This window comes from Balaenoptera acutorostrata, chromosome 5 (assembly GCF_949987535.1).
Source record: "Balaenoptera acutorostrata chromosome 5, mBalAcu1.1, whole genome shotgun sequence".
NCBI classification, from domain to species: domain Eukaryota; kingdom Metazoa; phylum Chordata; class Mammalia; order Artiodactyla; family Balaenopteridae; genus Balaenoptera; species Balaenoptera acutorostrata.
In genome coordinates, this window is record NC_080068.1 from 58,773,986 (window position 1) to 58,799,264 (window position 25,279).

Below are 25,279 nucleotides of genomic sequence, written 5' to 3' on the forward strand. Positions count from 1 at the left end.
CTATATTCCCTTGGATATAATGTATATGAAGAATACTGTGTTGATTAAAGTTTTCCAACTGTGCCAAGTATGCTAAATATAACCCCACTTTATTTTAAAAGGATATTATAAAAACTTTAAATTCTGTTTATCATCAAATGAATATTGTGGTTAAGATTAAATTGTCATTGATAGTAAGGCCACTTTGTGTAATAAAAATTCTATTATAGGGTAATAAGAAGTAATAAATGAAAAACAAATTCTATGATAGTTTATTTGGTGTGGGATTAATTCATAAAGAGGCACGTGTCATTTTACACATTGTTACATTTAATATTTGTTTTGTAATTTGCATGATTGTATCGGAAAAACATTGACTATAAATGCCAGTGATATAGTTCTCTCTTATTATTATTGCCATTTTCTTTTCTAATTAGCATCAATGTGCACATGTCTTCAAAATGGTATTTGATGCATATGGTTAATACTATTAAGTCTAACATCAAAATTACTTCTTTGCAATTAAGTTGCTTTTATTTCCTACTGAAAACAATTCATTTTCAGTATCTTATGATTTTCAAGTTTTTGCAAAAAACAAACTATACCTAATGGGACATTTCAGTTCATAGCTTCTTTTTATTAAAAAGGACGTCATCTCTCTATAAGTACTGACATTTAAAGCCAATTTTTTTGGAATGGTCTTTTGATCATATATCAAAAGATCCAGTGCAGGCTTTTAAGATGGAGGGATTGTAGGTTTTGTCTAAATGAGCAGATTGAATTTTTATTTGAGAAAAAAACCTCTAAAATGCATTTTTTCTTTAGAGGAGACCATGGATACCAGGTGTGGTGAGAATGCACTGTAGTTATTTCTCTTGCTCTGGTGGTATCAAATGACAACATAGTAATAAATATATCTTAAGTATAGAATAAGTGTATACATCTATAATTTATATGCTACATGTAGTATGAAATATAAAATATATGATATAATACTCAATGAACATGTACATATTTTAAAATATCTGCCCCACTTTTCCAGTTTGACAATTTCAGATATGTTTATTATTTAATTCAGCAACTGCATTTCTCATTTACTTTAGGAAATCTAATTGCTTGTTTTCTTACGTTCAAATGATATATATGTACTCAAAAGCAAGTATAGCAGAGTAGTCATTATATGTAGTTTCATTAAACCAGCTATACAAAAGATGCACATTACTCTCTTGCTATTTATGTATATATGTATATGTATATATAGAGTGTTATATATACAGATATAGATGTAGACATATGTATATATATAAATATACATATTTTATATATACATATATAAAAATATAATGAAATAAGGATGTATCTACATTTCATTAAACTACATAAACCCACACACATGCACACATGTACATGTACACAGAAGTAAAATTATGTCCAAACTTTGGCTTAATATATAAGGCAATTGCTGACAAATTACTCTCCATAGATCATATTTTTAATAGTAATAATAATAGTAACATTAGCTAAAACTGAGATTTGGTGGGGGGGGGAGCACTAAATATGTTTATGATTTCCCCACCTAATTATAAAAACAGAAATGGCACAAAGTGACCAACAATGGGGAAATTACTGTCCAACAGATGGTACAAATGCAAGATCAGGATCAAACAAATTTTTAAATAACTTCAGTTTAAAAAAAAAAACGACAAACTTTTAAAAGTCTTCCAGGATGAATTGAGCCCAACAGACAGCTCTTTTATATATAGACATTCTTAACCATTCCTTTGGTAATTGCTGCCATGTCAGTTTGGTCCATTTCAGTCAGCACTTTGCACTTGGAAGGAAACCATACAATTAAGGAATTGTCCCTGCCTTCACTAAGCACACTACCATATAAATAAAATCATTTTTTGCTTTTTACCTTGGGGTAGAAATTTTTCAAAAGATGGTCTAAAATTATATAAAGAAATAGAAGTGTTATGGTAATGTAAAAATCAGATAATGTAAAATATTTAGATGATTCTACCTTTTTAAAAACTGTGGAAGTTTTGCTAATAGTGAGACTAAAAGGTGTTTTCTTTTAGAAAGAAAATAAGTGAAAATTCACATATAGGGAAAATTCAAGTAAACACAGTATTCCAAATGCTTGTTCATAATGTGAGGATAAATGATGATATAGTGTCAGTTTGCATCAGACACCTAGGCAACATAATTTTGGTCACACTTCTTTCTATTTTATTTTATCTTCCTGCCATTTCTCATGAATTGATTTAAACATTTACCATTTATTTTCCTTAAAATTGATTTTAGTTAAGACTCTATTATAGCTTGATATACATTTACAACTTTCATTTATATTGTATCATCAGAGTATGGTACAATACAAAGACAAAAATATCAAGTCTGTAACAAGAGATTGTAGTCATTAATTTTCATAATATTTATTTCAGTCTACCTAAGCAGCAAAGAAGTAATTATCCATAAAAAAATTTTATTAAAGCCACTAAATTTCAATTATAGCTAACCTATAAAAATAGATTCAAATTTTTCCCAAAATTAAAACTTTAAATATTATTTTATTACACTTTTCTAACTAATTCAAATTTTGATAAATAGTCTTGGGGGGGCATTGGGCACATATGCTTTTCACTTCAAACCCACACATGCACATACACTTTAGTGTCTTTATTGGTGTATAATTGATATACAATAAACTGCACATAAAGTGTACAACTTGATAAGTTTTAGCATATCTATACACCTGTGAAACATCACTAAAAATAAGACAGCAATCATATCCATTTCTCTCAGCAAGTTTACTCATGTCCCTTATTAATCCAACCAAAAAGAATACATACTGTATGACTTCATGTTAAAACTCTAGAAAATCTATTGTAATAGAATGTGGATAAGTGTTTATTCACCTCTTATCAAAATTTGTGTGTGCCTAGGATCATCCAGAAACTGTTCTAAAAACTAAGCAGACAATAGTGAAAAAGGCACAAGAGTTTTCTAATTTTATGGAGATTATAGTCTGGTTGGACTAAAACAGATTGCTTGAATGAAGAAACAAATCAGTTTACAAAAAAAGTACTAATGGGTCAGGAAAATATAAAAAGAAACAATTCCCAAATGAAGAAAGGCATATATGGTATCAGACATCAAGATAACAAGGCAGTTAGAGTGAGCCAAAGGTTGAAGAAGTCAACAGTTCACAAAACGACACTGATCCAGTTTCTTGCCTCAGGTTTCCAGGTTTGTATAATTTTGTTAAAAGAACTGATCCTAGTATGGTTGCCTTCAATATTTCCCAAAATTACTGAAAAAATAATTCAGCTAGAGTGTTTATTAAAAACACAGAATCCTTGGCCCATTCTGACTTCCTGAGTCAGAATTTCCTGGAGTGAAGCCTAATAATCTGTATTTTTAAAAAACACTGTCCCAGACCCATCTGGGTAACAAGAAACACCTAAATATGATGAACTGTGCGTGGCAGAGATGAGTGGGAGCTTCCAGCTGGCAGATATTGACAATCCACTTGGCCAGATTTTGACCTATGGAATTAAATATAAGATACATGTATTTTTGAAGCTTGTATATAAATAAACTAATACATTACTCATGTAGAGGGGCCTTTGGAGGAAAGTAAAAGAAGTACCATCTGAGAAAGTTTTGACACATTTGTGGCTTGTCACAGACTGCAAAGATTTCAATATTACCTTATTTATCTTTCTCAGTGCTTTAAGATTCAAATTTTACGTGGATAGGTCAAATATTGATACATAGAGATGTATTATTTGGTTTTTTTTAATATAAGTAACCAATACTTGAGTCTATCTATAGTTTATTTTTGTCTACACAAATAGCATTGTGTAGAGGGACTGATAAATGGTATTTTCTTATTCCATTTAACACAATTAAGTTTATGTTTTCATCATGATAACTTTCTTTTGAATAATGAGACAGACATCAATCTATATTAAGTGACTTATTAGTCATTTAATTAGCAATTAAACATTCAACACTTTTAGGTCTTTAAAAAAATCTGTGATGATGAAGGAAGTTTACCTATAACTATTTATGTAGAGTTGTGAAATCCACTGGATGTTGAAAATTAAATATCTTATCTGTATAGGTACTTTGCCTTTTGATCTCACCCACCCAACATTTAGAACAGTGTCAAGTTTAGAGAAGAGGCTACATATAATTTCGATTGATGAAAGGTTGAAAGGATTAAGGAGTTAGAGAGAAGCTATTATTGAAGTCTTCCTAAACAATTGTCTAATATTTTAAAACTATTAATACAAACAGTACTTAATTGGTACCTACCTTATACCTATACTGTAATACAGAATCAGACTGCAGTCTTATAAAAAGTTTGAATCATTGTTCCTATTTTAAAGATAGAATTTACATTCATAGTGGTTAAGGAACTTAAACAGAATCACTCAGCTAGGAGATGGCTGGTTGCCAAAGGATTTGAAGCCAATTCTGCTTGACTTCCAAGCTGTCTGTGTCATGGCATCCCTTCCCATCTAAGGACACTGTGCCCTAAACTACCTTCTGTATTTGAAAAGTTAGGATGATATGCTGTTTTACATAAAAGCAGACTTTTGTATGTCATTGCTTGTGCCATTGAGATGTTAGAGATTTCTACATTACATAATTATCAATAAGTCAAACAGACACAGATTGGCAATTCTTTAACCACTAGACATATATACTGGAATTAAACAATTAAGTAAATGGATGGCAGATGGTGGGAGCCACTGTTGAAGCAGGAGGTTACAGATAAGTTAGGGTGAAGAAGCTAGAATAATCTGTGTGATAACTGATTAGAGTTGGTGACATCAGTTTATACTTATGTTTAGCTTAACATATATATATACACATATAGTTATATTTAGAAATGTTTACAGATATCGCAGGTTAACATACACCAATTTGTTTCCTGGCTTTACCAGCTAAGAGGGCCAAGAAACAAAACCCCAGTAGCAAGGAGCACACTTATCCAGACCTTGGAATTCTCCAATAAAGGAAACCAGTGTTCCTAGGAGAAATTACTTATTCTAAGATTGAGGACAGTAAATAAACAAGATGGACCTAACACATCTGGTCTTGCAGTGCCAGGGGGAATGAAAGTGATGTAGAATACAAACAACAGACAGAAAAAACCAGGATGATGGAGGTATGTCAAAGAGACATAGGAGCTAACTGAAAGAGTAATCAATGGCCAAAGCTTTAACAATATGAGTAAAAATTAAGTATTAGATTATAAGCTAAAGTATAAAAAACCCATGTGTCCGTACTCCACATGAATATAAATAAATGATTAAACAAACAAACAAATAAATAAATAGGTTGAAGAGACAATAATTTGGGCAGATACTGAGTGGGATCCTGGGGTAGAAAAAGGATAATAAGTAAAAATAAAGAAATCTGAATAAAAATGAACTTTAATTAATAATAATGTATCAATATTGGTTCATTAATTGTGATAAATGTACTGTACTGTTGTAGGAAACATCTTACAACATCTTTTTAAAAAATTTTTATCGGAGTATAGTTGATTTACAATGTTGTGTTAGTTTCTGTGGTACAACTAAGTGAGTCAGTTATACCTATACATATATCCACTTTTTTTTAAAGATGTTTCTAATAGAGGACATCAGGTGTGGGATACATGGAATCTCTCTGTACTACCTTAATAATCTTTCTATAAATATAAAACCATTCTCGATTTAAGTTTTTTAAATTCAATTAGACAAATTAGCCCATAATGGGAAATGTTACTAAGGGATAAATATCTTGCTTTATTATAGTGGTATTCAAAGTTCACCTCCAATATAGAAGCTACAATACAGAAACCATTTGGGATGTTTCCACATAAGATGAAACTTAGAAGCTATGTAAATTATTTTGTTCTATTCACAACTTGATTCCTAGTATTTTTGTTCTTCTTACACTAGGATGGTAATAGTTTTATGATGTAACATCATCCAGCACAGTTTTACAGGCAGCAATGCTCTGTGTCATAATTCCCATTTTGTTCCAGGCTTACTTAATAAATGGTTGAGTAGATAAAGAATGAGCAGAAGGTATTAGTGAGGGAGATGAATGAAATACATTAAACATGCCCTGCTATTGCAAGTCTGGTTACAGTTATTTTAATGTACATATTTTCTGTAAAATACTTTGCAGTAGGGTAAGAGTGCTGCCATTTACAATTTGTACATCATCATTGTGTCCCCAGGAGCTGTCAGTGTCCCCACTTTGATCAGCTTTACCCAAATGATGCAGAGATGGTCTCGTCACAGAGCAAATTATTCTTGAATTACTCTGAGCTGAGAAGTGGTTTCCTCTTCTCCCTCCATTCTGAACCATGATTTAAAGGGTATGATTTAGCCTCTGAGACAACCAAGTTGGAAAACAGTGGTGTTTATTAAATCAAACAGTCTTTGAAAGCCATACAGTTTATGTTTAACTTTGATGGATGTAAGTAAATCACAAAGAATTCCACTTTAGGCTGGTTATGTCTGTGTTGATGTTTATTTGATAGCTTCATGTTGAAATGGTTGATTATTTTATTAAAGAATTGATTGCTTTAAAATAAAGCTCAAATCTCCAAATAATAAGATCCCAGTACATGCACGTAAGATGAGACAAACTCGGTTTTGAATGATACATGATAATGTATGTATTTCCCATTCATTCATTCATGCATGTTTCCGTTCAATAAAAATTTAGGAAATATCTATATGCCAAGTAATTTTCTGGTGCTGGGAATATAGCAGTGAACTAAACCAAATTAATCCCTGCCTTCATGGAGCATACATGTTAAATGCAATTATGAATAGAAAGTTGGCAACACTATCAATTTATTAAGTGAAAACTGATAGCTACCTACAAGAAATACATCAATCAAAATGAGAATGTTTGCAATGTAGTAAAATGAGTGAAGAACTTTAAACAGTCTTTGTCTGGATCTTTACTAAAGTATAATGCAAAAAATATATAGGGTAATGGGAAAGTGAGTAAAGTTTATAATTTAAGATAATTCATAAAGATATTCACTACTGAACAAAATACATTAAAAAAAATTCTACTGTCTTCCTTAATTCTTTGTTCCTGTTTCTGTCAGTAAATTTGCTATTTTGCTGCAAACACTATGATGAACTAGGGGACTTATAGCTTCCTCTTTCTTGTTTCCATGTCTTCTGAATGCTTTGTCCACCATACCAAATATGGCATGACTTTTCCTTCATGAGGGAATCAATAGGGACTTTGAACTTATGCCAAAATGTGACTTTGAGAACCACCAGTCCAGTAAGGTTTCCGTGGAAGTAAATACACTGCAATTTCAAAACTTCTTTTAGGCAATTTTAGCTTTGTATGCACACTATGTGTTCTGTAGTAGTCCAGAAAATTTGTGGAGCTGGACATGTTTAAGAAAAGCAGATAAGGCTGAAATTATGCATCCTCTGAATCTGAATACCACAAAGCACTATGATTAAAAGAATAAAAGTACATTTTATAGTACCAAAGTCATCATCACCCTATTATGAGTACATAAAACACTAGAAAACACTAGTTAACAAATTTTGCTCTTACAAAGTATATCTGTCTCTATTTTAATTTTATTGAAAGACACTTCACCCTTGTTTCATAGATGAGTTTGTTGACATAATACATAATAAACAATAAAGGTTTTCTCTATATTTGATTTTTTTACCACCAGTCATTTATTGCATACATATTTATGGAATCCTTCTCCGTCCAGGTGCTGTTCTAGATCTAGGGATTCAGCTGTGAATGAAATAAACTATATCCCTGCCTTCATAAAAATTACATTTTACTTGAGAGAACTGAAAAAAGCAAATATAGAATTAAGATATGAATATCAGATGGTGGAAGTTCAAGTACTAGGGAGAAAAATAAAACACTGAAGAAACAGAGGGCATGGCGAGGTGAGGGGGGCTGAGGTAGAGAGCAGACAAGAAAGGTCTCAGTGAGAAACCCAGAGCAGGGAGAAAGCCCTGGAGAAGTCAGGGTGAGAAGCACCTCTGAACAATAGGATGCAAATACAAGATCCTTAGGCAGTAGTGTGTCAGAAGTGCCTACAGCCAGCCAGCCTGGGTAGAGCTGCTGAAGAACAGTAGCAGGAGATGATGAGGTCAGAGATGTAGAGAGCCATACGGTAGTGATGCTTGTATGCATTTGCACATTTGGGTTTCACTCTGCAGTGAGACAGAGAGGTACAGAGGAGTGACAGGATCTCACTTCTGTTTTTAAATGATAAGCCTCTTCCCCACCCTCTTGTCACACTAGTATGGGGCTCACCAAACAGTTCTAAACTTTGTTCTTGCTGTCTGTTGCTCAAAGTGGTGCCTCTGATTTAATTACATTTTCAGAGGAGTAGAAAAAATAATTAAACATGACAAATTACAGTGTATTACTTTGTCTGAACACCGCTGGAGATTAAAATAGTTAGAACTACTATACATATATATGTATATGTATATAACATATCTTTAAATTTTAATCTCACCAGATGTCTAATACTGTTCACATAGGGTTAAGCCTGTGGTTATACACTACTCAATATGGCTGACATCTTTTCCATCTTATTATATGTATACATTATATAAAAATAATGTATATATAAAAATATAATGTATATACATTATAAAATATGTATACATGTATATATTTTATATATAAAATATGCATATTATATATTATTTCTCTATCTCTTTATACATAAACACACACACATATAAATGTGTGTGTGTGTATATATATATAATATATATATATACCATTCAGTAGTCCAGGATGGTTTTCTCCTTGGTTGTCTATAAAAGCTGAAAACTACAAAAATAAAGGTTATCTACATCAAGAAAAGTATTTGTCAATACCTCTTTATGGTGTCAAACCCAGAGTCTATACAAGTCTCAGCAAATTGATAAAAATGGATGTTGAAATAAATATTCATATGTGTGTGAATTCAAATTCAAAATATTCAGATATACCTAAAATAGCATATCCTTTTTCTATTTTCATCAGTGTCATTTAATAGACACTGGCAAATAGCAATGAACACCATAAGCGATTGTGATTTCTATTGAAATATTTGGGGAAATGGAAATGAAGGAAAATGTCTCTTTTATTTGCTATTGTTTTCAATATAGTAACACATTTAATAGCATATTTTTAAGAAAAACTCCACTATATTTAATGTATGAATTTTCAGTGGTTATAGGACCCATATGATTTCAAAAATAAGAAATTATAAAAGAGTTTTAATGTCATGAAACTGTGGTAATATAGATAATTATGTATTATTAGTGTAATGGGATATATTATACAGAGTCTGCAAATTTTAGGAATATAGAATATACATAAGGTCATCAAGAACATCTTTATTCTATAAAAAGTAAGATAGTTTATGTATCTAAACTTTATAGAGAAAATGTAGACTTAAGAGTCTATGTGACTACAATTTTATTATAGAAAATTCTCAGGATATTAGTTGATTTATATTTTTTAAAACACTTCAAAATCTGTAAAAACTTGTATATTAAGTATAATTGTTTCCGAGTAAAATGAAAATTTAATTATTTGGGATTTTTATTATTCTACATGTCAAGAATGCCCAATATACATTATAGACAGGTGTAATTTCAAGGCTCTGTTAATCATGCTACTCTTTATTCCGCAGCTCCCTCTCCAGTCACCAATGTGAAAAAGGGGAAAATTGCAAAAAACAGCATCTCTTTGTCTTGGCAAGAGCCAGATCGCCCCAATGGAATCATCCTGGAGTATGAAATCAAATATTTTGAAAAGGTGGGATTAAGAATAAAGAATATCCTTTCTTCTTCTTCTTCTTTTTTTTTTTAATTTTAGCAACAGCAGTTATCCAATTTGTAGAAAAGCGTGTTGCAATTTTATGTGTAGATCAATGACAATTGACTTGCAGTCATGATTATGAAGGCTGGAAGTGTACAGGGAGCACTTTATTTGTGTTCTGCTGCTGCCAAATAGTTTACACCGCCGGGATACTGCCGTAGAGTCTAACATTAGCTTAACTAGGGTTCACAGCATTAAAAGATGAAGTCATAGGACATTTTCAAAGTGTCCCAAACACTGGAGTTGTTAACCTTCAGTAGTAACTGCAGTGTACCACAGGGAAAAACACATTCTTATGGCCAGTAACCCTGCATAATACCTATACTATTAAGGAAGTATAAGCAGGTAAGGTGTATATGTACCTTATAATTTTTAAAAATCTATAACAAAAATCTAACACTGTAGCATAAAATTTATTTTAAAAATTTGAGGGCATAAAATTGGAAGTGTATGCTTCACATTCCCTATAGTTGCTTGATTTCCTCTTCTTCACTGAGTTGGCTCCTAGGTCCACTCGCACATGTTTTGCCATAATAGTTGTCGAAATCTAAAGGCAGTAATTATCCCTCTTCCTCTTTTCTGAATCCACAACCAAATGAGCTATTGATAAAGGAATAAACAGGTGGAAACTAAAGATGAGCTGATACTTTCTAAAGCTGGACTGGAATATTTGGCTTAGATATGTAACCACCTTGTTGCTTCCATGTTGGAAGCGACAACTCCCACCCTTTTTTACTGTGATTTTTTGTACAGACTAGATCTGAATGGCATACACTACTTAGAACAACCTGAGTTCTAATAGACCAGATAAAGATAGATGAGTGCCCAAACTAGTCTCTAAGAGGTGGCTAGGAGACCCTGGCCCAGACATATGTGTCCTATGGAAGTAGGAGTAAAAAAGATTGCTGACATAATGCAGAGAAGCAGATCCCAAAAGAGAAGGGAAGGAAGGGCTCAGCCACACTTACCTGGTTGCTTCTCCCAAACTCCCAGAGACATCGCTCCTTCTCTCTTAGGGAAGAATGAAAAGGGTGGAAGTTCAAAAACTTACTCTGCAATACCTAAGAAATTGTCCAAGGTAGAACATTGGAAACGAGAGGGGGAATGAATGGTCCCATTTATACTAATGCAAAAGTATCATGAGAAATACTGATATCCTGTTAATGAAAGTTACTTAAAAATTCAACATTCCATTTATATGCATAGATGAAAGATTATAGATAAAACATTGAAATACATTGAAGTAATTCATAGCATTTTTTAAAAAAACTTTTTTGCAACTGATTTTTTTTTTTTAATAAATTTATTTATTTATTTTTGGCTGTGTTGGGTCTTCGTTTTTGTGCTAGGGCTTTCTCTAGTTGCGGCGAGCGGGGGCCACTCTTCATCACGGTGCGCGGGCCTCTCACTATCGTGGCCTCTCTTGTTGCGGAGCACAGGCTCCAGACGCGCAGGCTCAGTAGTTGTGGCTCACGGGCCTAGTTGCTCCGCGGCATGTGGGATCTTCCCAGACCAGGGCTCGAACCCGTGTCCCCTGCACTGGCAGGCAGACTCTCAACCACTGCGCAACCAGGGAAGCTCTGATTTTTTTTTTTTAAATAAATTTTATTTATTTATTTATTTGGCCGCATTGGTTCTTCGTTGCTGTGCACAGGCTTTCTGTAGTTGCTGCAAGCAGGGGCTACTCTTTGTTGCGGTGCGCGGGCTTCTCGTTGTGGCTTTTCTTGTTGTGGAGCATGGGCTCTAGGCACGCAGGCTTCAGTAGTTGTGGCACACGGGCTCTAGAGCACAGGCTCAGTAGTTGTGGCGCACAGGCTTAGCTGCTCCGCGGCATGTGGGGTCTTCCCGGACCAGGGCTCAAACCCGGGTCCCCTGCATTGGCAGGCAGATTCTTAACCACTGTGCCACCAGGGAAGTCCCAATTCATAGCATTTTTTAATTGCTTCTTTCATCATTGATTCAACAATTACCTGTGTAAAGATACAACAGAGAACAAAACAGCCAAGTTTATGTGGGGGAGAGTGAGGTTATCTACATTCTTTTTAGGTTTTGGATGTCTGTACAATATTCATATATTCATTTTATAAATAGATAAATAAAAACTCAATTATCATGTTTGAAATAGTTGTCTCTAGGAATGATTTGCTGGTGGCATTACATGTAACTAGTGGATTATTAGGGAACATAAATGAAGATACTTATATTTCAGAAAAAAATATATTATTTAATACATTATTCACCAAGAGTGTCCTAAGAAAATACCTCTGAGACAAAGCTATGTTGTGATAAGGTTTACAGTGTTTACTGATAAAAAATAGGATAAATCAAATAAAATGTTATAATATTAATACCCTCACTGATTCCCGTTTCTCTGGGAGTAGTGGTCCAAACTGAATTGCCAATGATAGAAGTCTACAATTTAAACACATGCCGTATCCGAAAACAATTGGTTAAATTAATGTTTACATTCCTCTTTCAAGTTTTTGTAAGCTTTATTACTGCATACTAATGCAAAGCTAGGCAAATATATATATATATATATATATATATATATATATATATATATATATCTTTATGAATTATTTTGTAAACATTTTAAGTTTCCAGATTTTTATCGTAATTAAAATTGATTTTAAAAAAAGTTGAGATGCATAATGACATTTTAAAATAACTGTACTATGAAAACTATATATTTGAATATACATATCTTAGATGAAATAAAGTTCAACAGTGGGAAGACTAAAAGTTTAACAAGTACTTGTTTTTCTGCATAGTTTTTCTTTACCTGAAGCAACTAGCTGGACCAATGAGTTTGTTTTTCTTTTTTATGTCTTTAAGGAAATTGTCCTGATTTTTTTCCCCTTATGAGTAACCTTCGATTGTTTTTACTCTTACTTCCCAGCATATGCATGAGTCTCATACACATAATATTCATTAGGAGCAAGGATTTATCTTTTTTTTTTTTCTTTTAAGCTGCTGCTTCTGTTAAAACAAGGAGTTACTCAACAAGTGGTGGGGCAGAGTCCTTTTCTATTAATGTTCATTCTAATTAATTTTATCCATGTTGTGGAAATATTTTCTTTATAGTTCATGTTTATATTATATTTATTTCAGTAAGATTTGTTTTACATTTAATATTTAATATTTAAAGCTGTATTAATATATTCTATTATCTGCATAACTGAAAGTAAGAAAAAATGATTTGGGGAAAAATGATTTCTAGTCATATTCTCAATAAATAAATAACAAGTTGCCTACCTACATGCTTTTAACGCAGCAACCCTTATATATTATTTTGGGAAAGTTAACTTCTTTTGGTCAATGTTTTCCATTTTACAGAGAAGATACTAATTCCCAGACTTTTTTGCCAAGCAAAATTATTGAGCACACTAATAAAATACACAAAAAGGTTGGGTTTTTTTTTTAACACTTTAAGAAGGAAAAAAAAAAAAGGATAATGAGCTTTTATACCATGTATTGAGGTGGGGGTCCTGATAGGTTTCCAGAGCTCATTTTGAATCTTCAGAATGATACCACCATTTTATTGGATGGCTCTTGGCCAGACACAGGTGGCAGAGCTTTCCAGGACTCACACATTCGCCAGCTGGCATTTCTGCCTCTGATTGCCCTGCTCTAATAGAGGTCATTGGGCCTCTCTGCTCCTGCATGGTGATGGGCCCATTGCCATCTCTTAATTAAAGACAGAGGCAAAGGGAAGCTGCCCTTTGGCAGGGTGTTTGCCAGCTGGCTCCTTCTGCTGAGGCCCTCCCCTCGCTGCCTGTGAACAGTGTTTGCTAAGCAGCTGGGGAATGTAGCTCATTTGCTCAGCTGGGGCATGAAGGCAGCAAAACCACTACCCTGACCAAGGACTTGGCAACATTTGGTTGTGGGTGTTGAAGATGTGTATATAGGTTTGTGAAATGGAGGACTTAATGAGGATGATTTAAAGGAATGGATCAGAAGCAAATTTTAGAAGATAATTAGAGGATTCAAAATGTGTATTTATGGGTTTTGATCCCTTAGATATATTCGCTAAGTCTCTTCAATAATATAGTATTCAACTAACTCAGAGAGACAACGTACCATTAGACCCGCGATAAGGAACCACTGAGACATACATAATGTTAATAGATAAATCAGACAGAATGTTGTATAGTTTTGTATAATCAACTGATGTTAGATTATACGTTATTTCAAGGAGCAGCATTCCAGTTTCCTTGCAATGATTTTTTTTCTATTTTTGACAAAATTATCAATTTCTACTTTTTCAATAGTTAAGAGTTACAATCATGTAAGCTATTAATTTTTTTTTTTTCTTTTCAGTAGAAGAATTTGCCATCATGCTATAGGGTAAACTCAAATTCACCTAGAAGCTCTAGTGCTCAGAAGATTGTGCTAGGTGCTATGTATATTATCTCTATCTCTGTGTCCTCACAGAGTCTTGATAAATAATTTCATGCTATTTTAAAGAAGAAAAAAAACTTAGGTTGAGTTGCATATGCACATTTACACACGTACTTAGTTAATAACATGGTTGGAATTCTAACCGTGATATTCCTACGCTATTTTTCATTAAAAAAAAATCTTACTTTACATATAAATGTTAATACTTCATGTAAAAATCCTAATTATATCAAATATACCAGAATCATAACTTCAGTTTTGTCTAGATTTTTCTCATGAACTCAAATTCCCTTTAAACAAAATGCAAATAGTAGCGAACATATATTTTATCATTTTTTACTGAAAATTATTGATTCAATCACAGCCAAACTGGACAGGATAATATTACTAAGAAAGTCTTACACATTCAGTTATAAACTTGAGTGTACTCAGAGCATCAGTAACTACAATAGTTTATAGAAGCTATTTACCCCTTTTAAAAGGAACACATCAAGAAATTGCCTGCTTTTTTTTACTGTTCTACCCCTAGCACATAGAGGGGTAATAGAGTAGACAAGATCAATAAATATTTGTGAGTGAAGAAAATGACTGACATTACAGGTAAAACTTTATAGAATTTAATTTTCTACTTTAAATTCTTTGAAAACTCTAACAAAATTTCCTAAACACTTTAGAGACTAGGCACTTAAACTAACGTGAGCATTAAAAAAACAAAGATCAATTGTTTATGTAGACTGAATCAGAAAAACCTATTTGGATTAGAATCTAAACCATATCTATCTAGAGAGAAATTTGGATATACATAACCCTAAGAAAATTTTATATGTTTGAACGTATTAAATGAGCAATGGTAAACTGCTTTAAGGGAAGAATATTTACACATTGTTTATTTTAGATTGTATTGGTGGTAGCATAGAATATGGTTAGAAGTTGACTTTGATGTGTCAAATTAGAAAAAAATTAAAATAGTAATTATGACAATTAAAACATGTGCTTTACAATTTAATACATGTTTTCACATGCATTACCTGTTTCATTCTTACAACATCTCTGTGAGGATATCCAGCCTCCAATTTTTATCCCAATTTTACAGATAAGGAAACTGAGGATAAAAGTAAAAATGGGTTTTCTGTGTTTTAGCATGTGATTTCAGCGTTCACATTAAAGGCCCAGCATGACATGCTGTAAACTTCAAGGGACAAGAAGTGTGGTTTGTATTTGTTTTACTTTTTAATAACATTATGAACATTAAATAATAACCTTATTCCCTACTAGAGTGTTTGAGAAGGTAATGTTATTTTCTTGTTTTCAATTTTTTTTTTTCTCATTTAGGAAAAATAAATCCTTTACATGTTGTTCCCCTTGGATCTTTTTAAAAAATCAATACATTATTTCTGCTTGTAAAGACAAAATTCCCTGAAATATTTAGAAAATAATGATTTACAGGCATCAATAAGTTATTTGAAGTAAAGGCCAATTCTTAAAAAGGGGAATAAAATCTCTAACCATAACCTATCTTTAATTCATCCTATAATATCTATCAGAAATTTAATACATGTGAAAAGACCTTAAGGAAAAAACAAGCTTAGCCAAAAATTCACACAGAAAAACATAAGGGAAGAGAAAGTTCAAAGCAGGGAATGTGTATTAAATCTTTATGTATCTAACACTTTATATTCAGAATGGTAACTTCAGAGATAATGAGGAGTTATAAATGGTTTGTCTAGACTTTTGTTAGCAGTCAAAATAGGAATAGTTCCTCTTTGTTTCACTTTCCAAAGCTATATTTTCAGTGACTTTTTCCCCTTCATCTCCATTCACTACTAACCCAGCCCAAACACATGAAAGTGAAAAAATGAAGTTTTTAAAAAGGAAAAAAATATTTTGCTTATGTGATTTTTTTCTTTAAAACTCACTGTTTCGACTTAGTGAGTTAAAATTAAAGTTCTCCAGTGAAGTTCACATTCCTTCTCCCAACCCCTAAATATAATTAGAAATCAAATTCAAGGGATTCTGCCAGCAGCCTTCATTTGGGCTGCAACTCTTCCCAGAGTCTCTGACCTACTGACCTACTACATCAGATTTTGGAATCACCAAGCCTCCACAGTCATAGTCTTGGTGCTGCTGCCGGGTATCAACCCTGAGCCTCTGAGGTGGCAGGGCCGAGCTCAGGACATTGGTCCACCAGAGACCTCCTGGCCCCACGTAATATCAAATGGCAAAAGCTCTCTCAGAGATCTCCATCTCAACGCTAAGACCGAGCTCCACCCAACGACCAGCAAGCTACACTGCAGGACACCCCATGCCAAACAACTAGCAAGACAGGAACACAGACCCACCCATTAGCAGAGAGGCTGCCTAAAATCATAATAAGGTCACAGATACCCCAAAACACATGACCGGACGCAGTCTGGCCCACCAGAAAGACAAAATCCAGCCTCATCCACCAGAACACAGGTACCAGTCCCCTCCACCAGGAAGCCTACACGACCCACTGAACGACCCTTACCCACTGGGGACACACACCAAAAACAAGGGGAACTACAAACCTGCAGCTTGCAGAAAGGAGACCCCAAACACAGTAAGTAAGTTAAGCAAAATAAGAAGACAGAGAAATACACAGCAGATGAAGGAGCAAGGTAAAAACCCACCAGATCAAACAAATGAAGAGGAAATAGGCAGTCTACCTGAAAAAGAATTCAGAGTAATGATAGTAAAGATGATCCAAAATCTTGGAAATAGAATGGAGAAAATAAAAGAAACGTTTAGAAGGCCCTAGAAGAACTAAACAGCAAACAAGCAATGATGAACAATACAATAAATGAAATTAAAAATTCTCTAGAAGGAATCAATAGCAGAATAACTGATGCAGAAGAATGGATAAGTGACCTGGAAGATAAAAGAGTGGAAATAGCTACTGCAGAACAGAATAAAGAAAAAAGAATGAAAAGAATTGAAGACAGACTCAGAGACCTCTGGGACAACATTAAAGGCACCAACATTCAAACTATAGGGGTCCCAGAAGGAGAAGAGAAAAAGAAAGGGACTGAGAAAATATTTCAAGAGATTATAGTTGAAAACTTCCCTAACATGGGAAAGGAAATAGTTAATCAAGTCCAGGAGGTGTAGAGAGTCCCATACAGGATAAATCCAAGGAGAAACATGCCAAGACACATATTAATCAAACTATCAAAAATTAAATACAAAGAAAAAATATTAAAAGCAGCAAGGTAAAGCAACAAATAACATACAAGGGAATCCCCATACTGGCAGGACATATTTAAAGTGATGAAAGAGAAAAACCTAAAACTAAGATTACTCTACCCAGCAACGATCTCATTCAGATTTGACGGAGAAATTGAAACCTTCACAGACAAGCAAAAGCTAAGAGAATTCAGCACCACTAAACCAGCTTTACAACAAATCCTAAAGGAACTTGGTTGGCAGCAAACACAAGAGAAGAAAAAGACCTGCAATAACAAACCCAAAACAATTAAGAAAATGGTAATAGCAACACACTTATTGATAACTACCTTAAATGTAAATAGATTAAATGCTCCAACCAAAGGACATGGACTGTCTGAATGGATACAAAAACAAAGCCCATACATATGTTGTCTACAAGAGACCCACTTCAGACCTAGAGACACATACAGACTGAAAATGAGGGGATGGAAAAAGATATTCCATGCAAATGGAAATCAAAAGAAAGCTGAAGTAGCAATTCTCATAACAGACAAAATAGTCTTTAAATAAAGACTATTACAAGACACAAAGAAGGACCCTACATAATGATCAATGGATCAATCCAATTAATCAATCCATTAACAATTGTAAATATTTATGCACCCAACTTAGGAGCACCTCAATACTTAAGGCAAATGCTAATAGCCATAAAAGGGGAAATCGACAGTAACACAATCATAGTAGGGGACTTTAACACCCCACTTTCACCAGTGGGCAGATGATCCAAAATGAAAATAAATAAGGAAACACAAGCTTTAAATGATACATTAAACAATATGGACTTAATTGATATTTATAGGACATTCCATCCAAAAGCAACAGAATACACTTTCTTCTCAAGTGCTCATGCAACATTCTCCAGGATAGATCATATCTTGGGTCACAAATCAAGCTTTGGTAAATTTAAGAAAATTGAAATTTTATCAAGTATCTTTTCTGACCACAATGCTATGAGACTAGGTATCAATTACAGGAAGCAATGTGTAAAAATACAAACACATGGAGGCTAAGCAATACGCTACTAAACAACCAAGAGATCACTAAAGAAATCAAAAAATACCTAGAAACAAATGACAATGAAAACACGACGACTCAAAACCTATGGGATGCTGCAAAGGCAGTTCTAAGAGGGAAGTTTACAGCAATACAATCCTACCTCAAGGAACAGGAACCATCTCAAATAAACAACCTAACCTTAAACCTAAAGCAATTAGAGAAAAAAGAAGAAAAAACCGCCAAAGTTAGCAGAAGGAAAGAAATCATAAAGATCAGATCAGAAATAAATGAAAAAGAAATGAAGAAAACAATAGCTAAGATCAATAAAACTAAAAGCTGGTTCTTTAAGAAGATAAAATTGATAAACCACTAGCCAGACCGATCAAGAGAAGAAGGGAGAAGACTCAAATCCATAGAATTAGAAATGAAAAAGGAGAAGTAACAACTGACGGTGCAGAAATACAAAGGATCATGAGAGATTACTACAAGCAACTATATGCCAATAAAATGGACAACCTGGAAGAAATGGTCAAATCCTTAGAAAAGCACAACCTCCCGAGACTGAAGCAGGAAGAAACAGACAATATAAACAGACCAATCACAAGCACTGAAATTGAGCCTGTGATTTAAAATCTTCCAATAAACAAAAGCCCAGGACCAGATGGCTTCACAGGTGAATTCTATCAAACATTTAGAGAAGAGCTAACACCTATCCTTCTCAAACTCCTCCGAAATATAGCAGAGGGAGGAACATTCCCAAACTCATTCTATGAGGCCACCATCACTCTATTCTCTACGTCTGTGTCTTTATTCCTGTCCTGCCCCTAAGTTCTGAAGAACCTAGGGACAGGACAGGAATAAAGACACAGACGTAGAGAATAGAGTTGAGGACACGGGTAGGGGGAAGGGTAAGCTGGGAAGAAGTCAGAGAGTGGCATGGACATATGTACACTACCAAATGTAAAATAGGTAGCTAGTGGGAAGCAGCCACATAGCACAGGGAGATCAGCTCGGTGCTCTGTGTCCACCTAGAGGGGGGGATAGGGAGGGTGGGAGGGAGACGCAAGAGGGAGGGGATGTGGGGATATATGTTTATGTATAGCTGATTCACTTTGTTGTACAGCAGAAACTAACACACCATTGTAAAGCAATTATACTCCAATAAAGATGTTAAAAAAATTTTAAAAATGTATAAAATAAAAAAAGAAATCAAATTCACTAAAGATAAAAGGCATAAGTTTTACCTGGCTGTATATCAGACATTGTCACCTTCCTCTATAAACAAGCAGCATGTTAGTTGCACTCCAATAAATCATTTATGAGAAAAACAAGCACACAATTAGCAATACTAGAGTCTATAAAATAGTGTATCTCCTGGAAATTTTATTTTTAAAGTTTACATATCTATTTCTGCCCAAGGCAAGTGTGGCAGATGGGTGGAGAACATATCTTACATCTATGAGTTCTAGAAAACACTTTAAGGTTCTATATAACTAACACAACTAGGATGCGTAGGATTTTGTTTGTAAAATATCATATTTGTACTGATAGCAAACCTATTCGTTTCTGATTTTTTTTCTTATCTTTGATTCTGTGTTTTGCTGTCATTAATAATGCATTTTTTTGACTTCTTTTTATTGCATATACATGTGTAATCCAAGGACCAAGAGACCAGCTATACAATTATCAAATCTAAAGAGACAACTATAACTGCAGAGGGCTTGAAACCAGCTTCAGTATATGTCTTCCAAATTCGAGCACGCACAGCAGCAGGCTATGGTGTCTTCAGTCGAAGATTTGAGTTTGAAACCGTCCCAGTGTGTAAGTCATTTTAATTACTGTCAACTCATGTCTCTGTAATGGTTACCAGAAAAGAGTCAGTGGATCAATACTCTCCCTGGGCATTCTGTCAGTCTCCCGCTTCTTCTCTCTCTCCCAGGCATTACTCCTTCAGGTAGGAAGCAGCTGTCATGCTATTATGGGAGGTTAGCGGGTTAACACATCGGTCCCCGATCCTCATAGCATTTAGTCTACAGGGAGATGAAACATCAGGACATCCTTAAGAACTGTTTAAACCTTGCTTTTAAAGACTTTCTTTCCACTGTTGCCATACTTTATTGAATTATTGCCATTTACTTTTTACTTGTTTTATTGAACAATGCTACTAGGCTTAGTCTTTCTATGAAAATTCCACAGGGAACTTTCATTAGTATTGAGTTTGGCAAGAAAATGGTGCTCTAAGGAACCAGTCTGATTGTTTTGAAAAAAAAATCAAAATCTGTGGCAACGTCTCTGAGTGGAGGGTCCGGAAATATTTCTGGAAAACCCTTCTTGTACCTTTCTTTTCATAAAATAGTAAAACTAGCTTGAAACTTTTTCTTCTTTAATGTCAAACAAAATATTTAGATTACTTACCTGTACTAAAGCACACATTAAAAGCAGGATTAGGAGAAAGCAATAACTTGCCTTGTTTATAGATGAAAGAACTGACACTATTAATGCCTTGTTACGAAGAAAATAACACAGAGAAGTAGTGTGAAATATCAAATATGTGTAAATGTATTTGTTTGTACATATACAATACATATATATATACTTTTTTAAAGTCAAGTTTTGTAAGAATTACTTATTTTTAAATGAAGAAAATAAAATATGTGTTTCCTCCCTTTGAAAACCAACAAAATGAGAGCTTAATTATCAGATTTACTTTGTAATGATTAGAACTATTAAATTAAAATTTTCATAAACCTATTTAATACAGCTCTTTAGAAAATGAAGATATACTTCTGTTTAAAGCATGTTTAACTGAATTATCTAAAAAATAATTTTTATTACTTTAAAAATAGCTAAGTATGACTTCACTTGATTTTATACAGATTAGGGTGCCATGGTGAAAAATGATAAATTATTTTCTTTCCATGCAAGGAAAGTCCCATGTCTGAAGTTTAATTGACATATTGAAATTTAAATATTTAATGCTATTTAGAAAAGTTTTTTTAATAAATGTCATATGAATTGATGTAATTAGTCAGAAAATTTCCATAATATTGGCAATGGATTATTCACTCTCATACCTTGGACCCTGATCTGGATTTATGATGAAATATGTATTATATAAGCTGGCCATCCTAATAGGGCTTGTTTCTATTTATGTTTATGTGCTTTACCAACTCTGGGAACAAAGCCATAAAGTAAATAATATCTCACAATATGCTCAAGTGCTTGGATAATTTTACAAATGAAAACTCTCACTTTAAAAGATTACAAAATTATACTTAGTTTTAGGATGTTGGCATGTTCAGCAACTAGTTTTTCTTCAGACTATTTGATGTTCTTTCCTTTACTTTTTTTTTAAAATAGTAGTTTCTAGGTATGCCAATACTCATCAATCTGATCATTGAGAGAAATAATATGTCATTTTCCATATAATTTTACAAAGTCTCACCTGAAACTTTCTTTTAAATTTTTTCCTACATAACTTCTAGATGGAAAGAAATATCACACAAATATTTTTATTACAAAATCAGATTTTAGTGTTATTATTAATAGATAATGAAAATATTTTAGGGATGTACTGCCTCAACTTTAGTGTGGAATTTTATTTTTACTTGCTTATGTGTACATGTATTTGAAAACAATTTAAGAATGAATTTTTCTTTGTACCAAGTATCTGTTACATACCAACCCCTTTTGACCTGCATGTAGAAATCTTCTGGATACAATTCAGGAAGAATGTGTTGAGCCCCTGTTATGTGCTTGGCTTTGCTAGACTCTGGAGAAATATACATGAGTAACACGTGGAAACTTCTCTCCTGAGAACAAGAATACAGACTGTTTACTTCTGAAGATTAGAATGTTTGTGTCAAGAACCATTTTAGGATAATAGTTTTGTTCATTATTTTTAAATTTGTCATTAACTCCCTACACATCAAAAGATTTTTCACGCTAGGTACTGTGAGTGACTCAAATAACCTTAAGGCATAATCCCTCCCTTCTCCAGGATTATACTCTAATCCTGGAAAGGATTAGAAGAGTTAAAGGGAGTTAAAGAAGATACACAATTATTATTAAAATAACACTTCACTTTGTGTTATATACCATTCATTTGACAACTATTTATGCAGTATTTTGTGAAATTACTTCAATTATATTATTGAGCATTATTTACTTAATATTATAATTTAATTATTCACATACATATATTATTCCAAAACACAATCTGCAAATACTAGAGTCAAGAATTATGGTATCTTAAACATATTTACATTTTTGCTGTCAAAGCTGTTGGCAATTTTCATTTGGTGGGTGACAGTTAACCTGGCTTTAATGAGTCACCATTGTTAAGGAAAGTCTACCTTATCATTCAGGTATATTAGGACAAAAAATTATCTGAAAGTCATTACTTTGAACTTAAACTTTACAAAGAATTTTCCAATTGATTATTCAGTTCATAATTGCATGATATGATATATTGACATATGTTCTTGATTTGCTTAATTTTTTAAACTTATTAATTATTAATTTATATTATACTTCAGTTACAAAATTGTTATGAAGAACTTTCCTTTTTCATCTACGTTATCTTCTGTGTTAACAATATAGCCCTAAAACCAAATGCAAATAATAGAAACAAGAATGCAAAATAATTATTTTAGAAAAACTATTTACCATGAGGATTTGGGTGGAAAATCTCCAGCTTTTTTTCTGTCAGGTTTTAGTTTATGTTTTATAACTGACTGTAGCCCACTTTAATTTTGTTGTGCATACTATTAATGTGTTTAAAATTGACCCCTTTTATTATTCCTATTCCCAATGGCGATGATAAAAACATGCCAACAAATAAACCTAGCATGAATGAAACCATCCAGCTAACCTAGCTAACTCTCTTTCTGTTTTGTTTTTGTTTTTTCTTAATATAAATTGTCTTGAAACTATGGAAACATCACTGAATCTTTCTTAGTCTCTACTTGCCCAAGATTTACTGAACACATTTCTGTTTCTTTTATGATTTTTTTTCCCTCAATATACTTTCTCTCATCTAATTCTTACCTATTTGATTCAAAAATCTGTATAGCCCAACTGCTAGAATAATGCTATTCTGTTTTTTAAATGAAAATTTTATCAAGATACTTGTAGATTCACATGCAACAATACAGAGAGAGCTCTTGCACACTTTGCTCAGTATCCCCAATGGTAACATTGTGCAAAACTATAGTATAACATCAAAAGCAGGATATTGACATTGATGCAATCCACCAATCTTACATTTCCTTGTACTCCTTTGTGTGTATGTGTGTAGACAGATATGAATTAAGTTCTGTACAATCTGGTCACTTGTGATGGTTCGTGTACTTACCATCACAGTCAAGATATTGAATAGTGTCAACCTCACAAGGATCTCTGCTGTTGCCCCCCCTTTTTTTTTTCCGAGGGATAACCATTTATTTTATTATTTATTTTATTTTATTTTATTTTTGAATTTTATTTTATGTATTTCTTATACAGGAGGTTCTTATTAGTTATCTATTTTATACATATTAGTGTATATATGTCAATCCCAGTCTCCCAATTCATCCGACCACCACCACCCCTGCCCCCCATGTCCGCCCGCTTGGGGGCCATACGTTTGTTCTCTACATCTGTGTCTCTATTTCTGCCTTGCAAACCACTTCATCTGTATCATTTTTCAACATTCCACCTATATGTGTTAATATACGACATTTGTTTTTCTCTTTCTGACTTACTTCACTCTGTATGAAAGTCTCTAGGTCCACCCAAATCTCTACATATGACCCAATTTCATTCCTTTTTTATGCCAGAATAATATCCCATTGTATATATGTACCATATCTTCTTTATCCATTCATCTGTCAATGGGCATTTAGGTTGCTTCCATGACTTGGCTATTATAAATAGTGCTGCAAAGAACATTGGGGGGCATGTATCTTTTTGAATTATGGTTTTCTCTGGGTATATGCCCAGTAGTGGGATTGCTGGGTCATATGGTAATTCAATTTTTAGTTGTTAAGGAAATTCCATAATGTTCTCCATAGTGGCTGTATCAATTTACATTCCCACCAACAATGCAAGAGGGTTCCCTTTTCTCCACTCTCTCTCCACCATTTGTTGTTTATAGATTTTCCAATGAAGCCCATTCTAATGAGTGTGAGGTGATACCCCATTGTAGTTTAGATTTGCATTTCTCTAATAATTAGTGATGTAGAGTAGCTTTCCATGTGCTTCTTGGCCATCTGTATGTCTTCTTTGGAGAGATGTCTATTTAGGTCTTCTGCCCATTTTTGGATTGGGTTGTTTTTTTTTTAATATTGAGCTGCATGAGCTGTTTATATATTTTGGAGGTTAATCCTTTGTCCGTTGATTCATCTGCAAATATTTTCTCCCATTCCGAGGGCTGTCTTTTTGTCTTGTTTATAGTTTCCTTTGCTGTGCGAAAGCTTTTAAGTTTCATTAGGTCCCATTTGTTTATTTTTATTTTTATTTCCACTACTCTAGGAGGTGGGTCAAAAAAGATCTTGCTGTGATTTATATCAAAGAGTGTTCTGCCTATATTTTCCTCTAAGAGTTTTAGAGTGTTCGGTCTTACATTTAGGTCTTTAATCCATTTTGAGTTTATTTTTGTGTATGGTGTTAAGGAGTGTTGTAATTCCATTCTTTTACATGTGGATGTCCAGTTTGCCCAGCACCACTTATTGAAGACACTGTCTTTTCTCCATTGTATATCCTTGCC

General features: G+C 33.4%; 1 protein-coding gene across 5 annotated transcripts in view; it reads left to right on the top strand.

The window, feature by feature from the left end:
* EPHA5 (EPH receptor A5) overlaps positions 1 to 25,279 on the top strand; it is a 313,487-nt gene that overhangs the window by 192,366 nt on the left and 95,842 nt on the right. For all 5 annotated transcript variants that reach the window (XM_007193544.2, XM_057547286.1, XM_057547285.1 and 2 more), the window contains 2 exons: positions 9,698 to 9,822; positions 20,193 to 20,352. In XM_007193544.2, the coding sequence (XP_007193606.1) occupies positions 9,698 to 9,822; positions 20,193 to 20,352 (285 nt within the window). The remainder of the gene's footprint in view (positions 1 to 9,697; positions 9,823 to 20,192; positions 20,353 to 25,279) is intronic.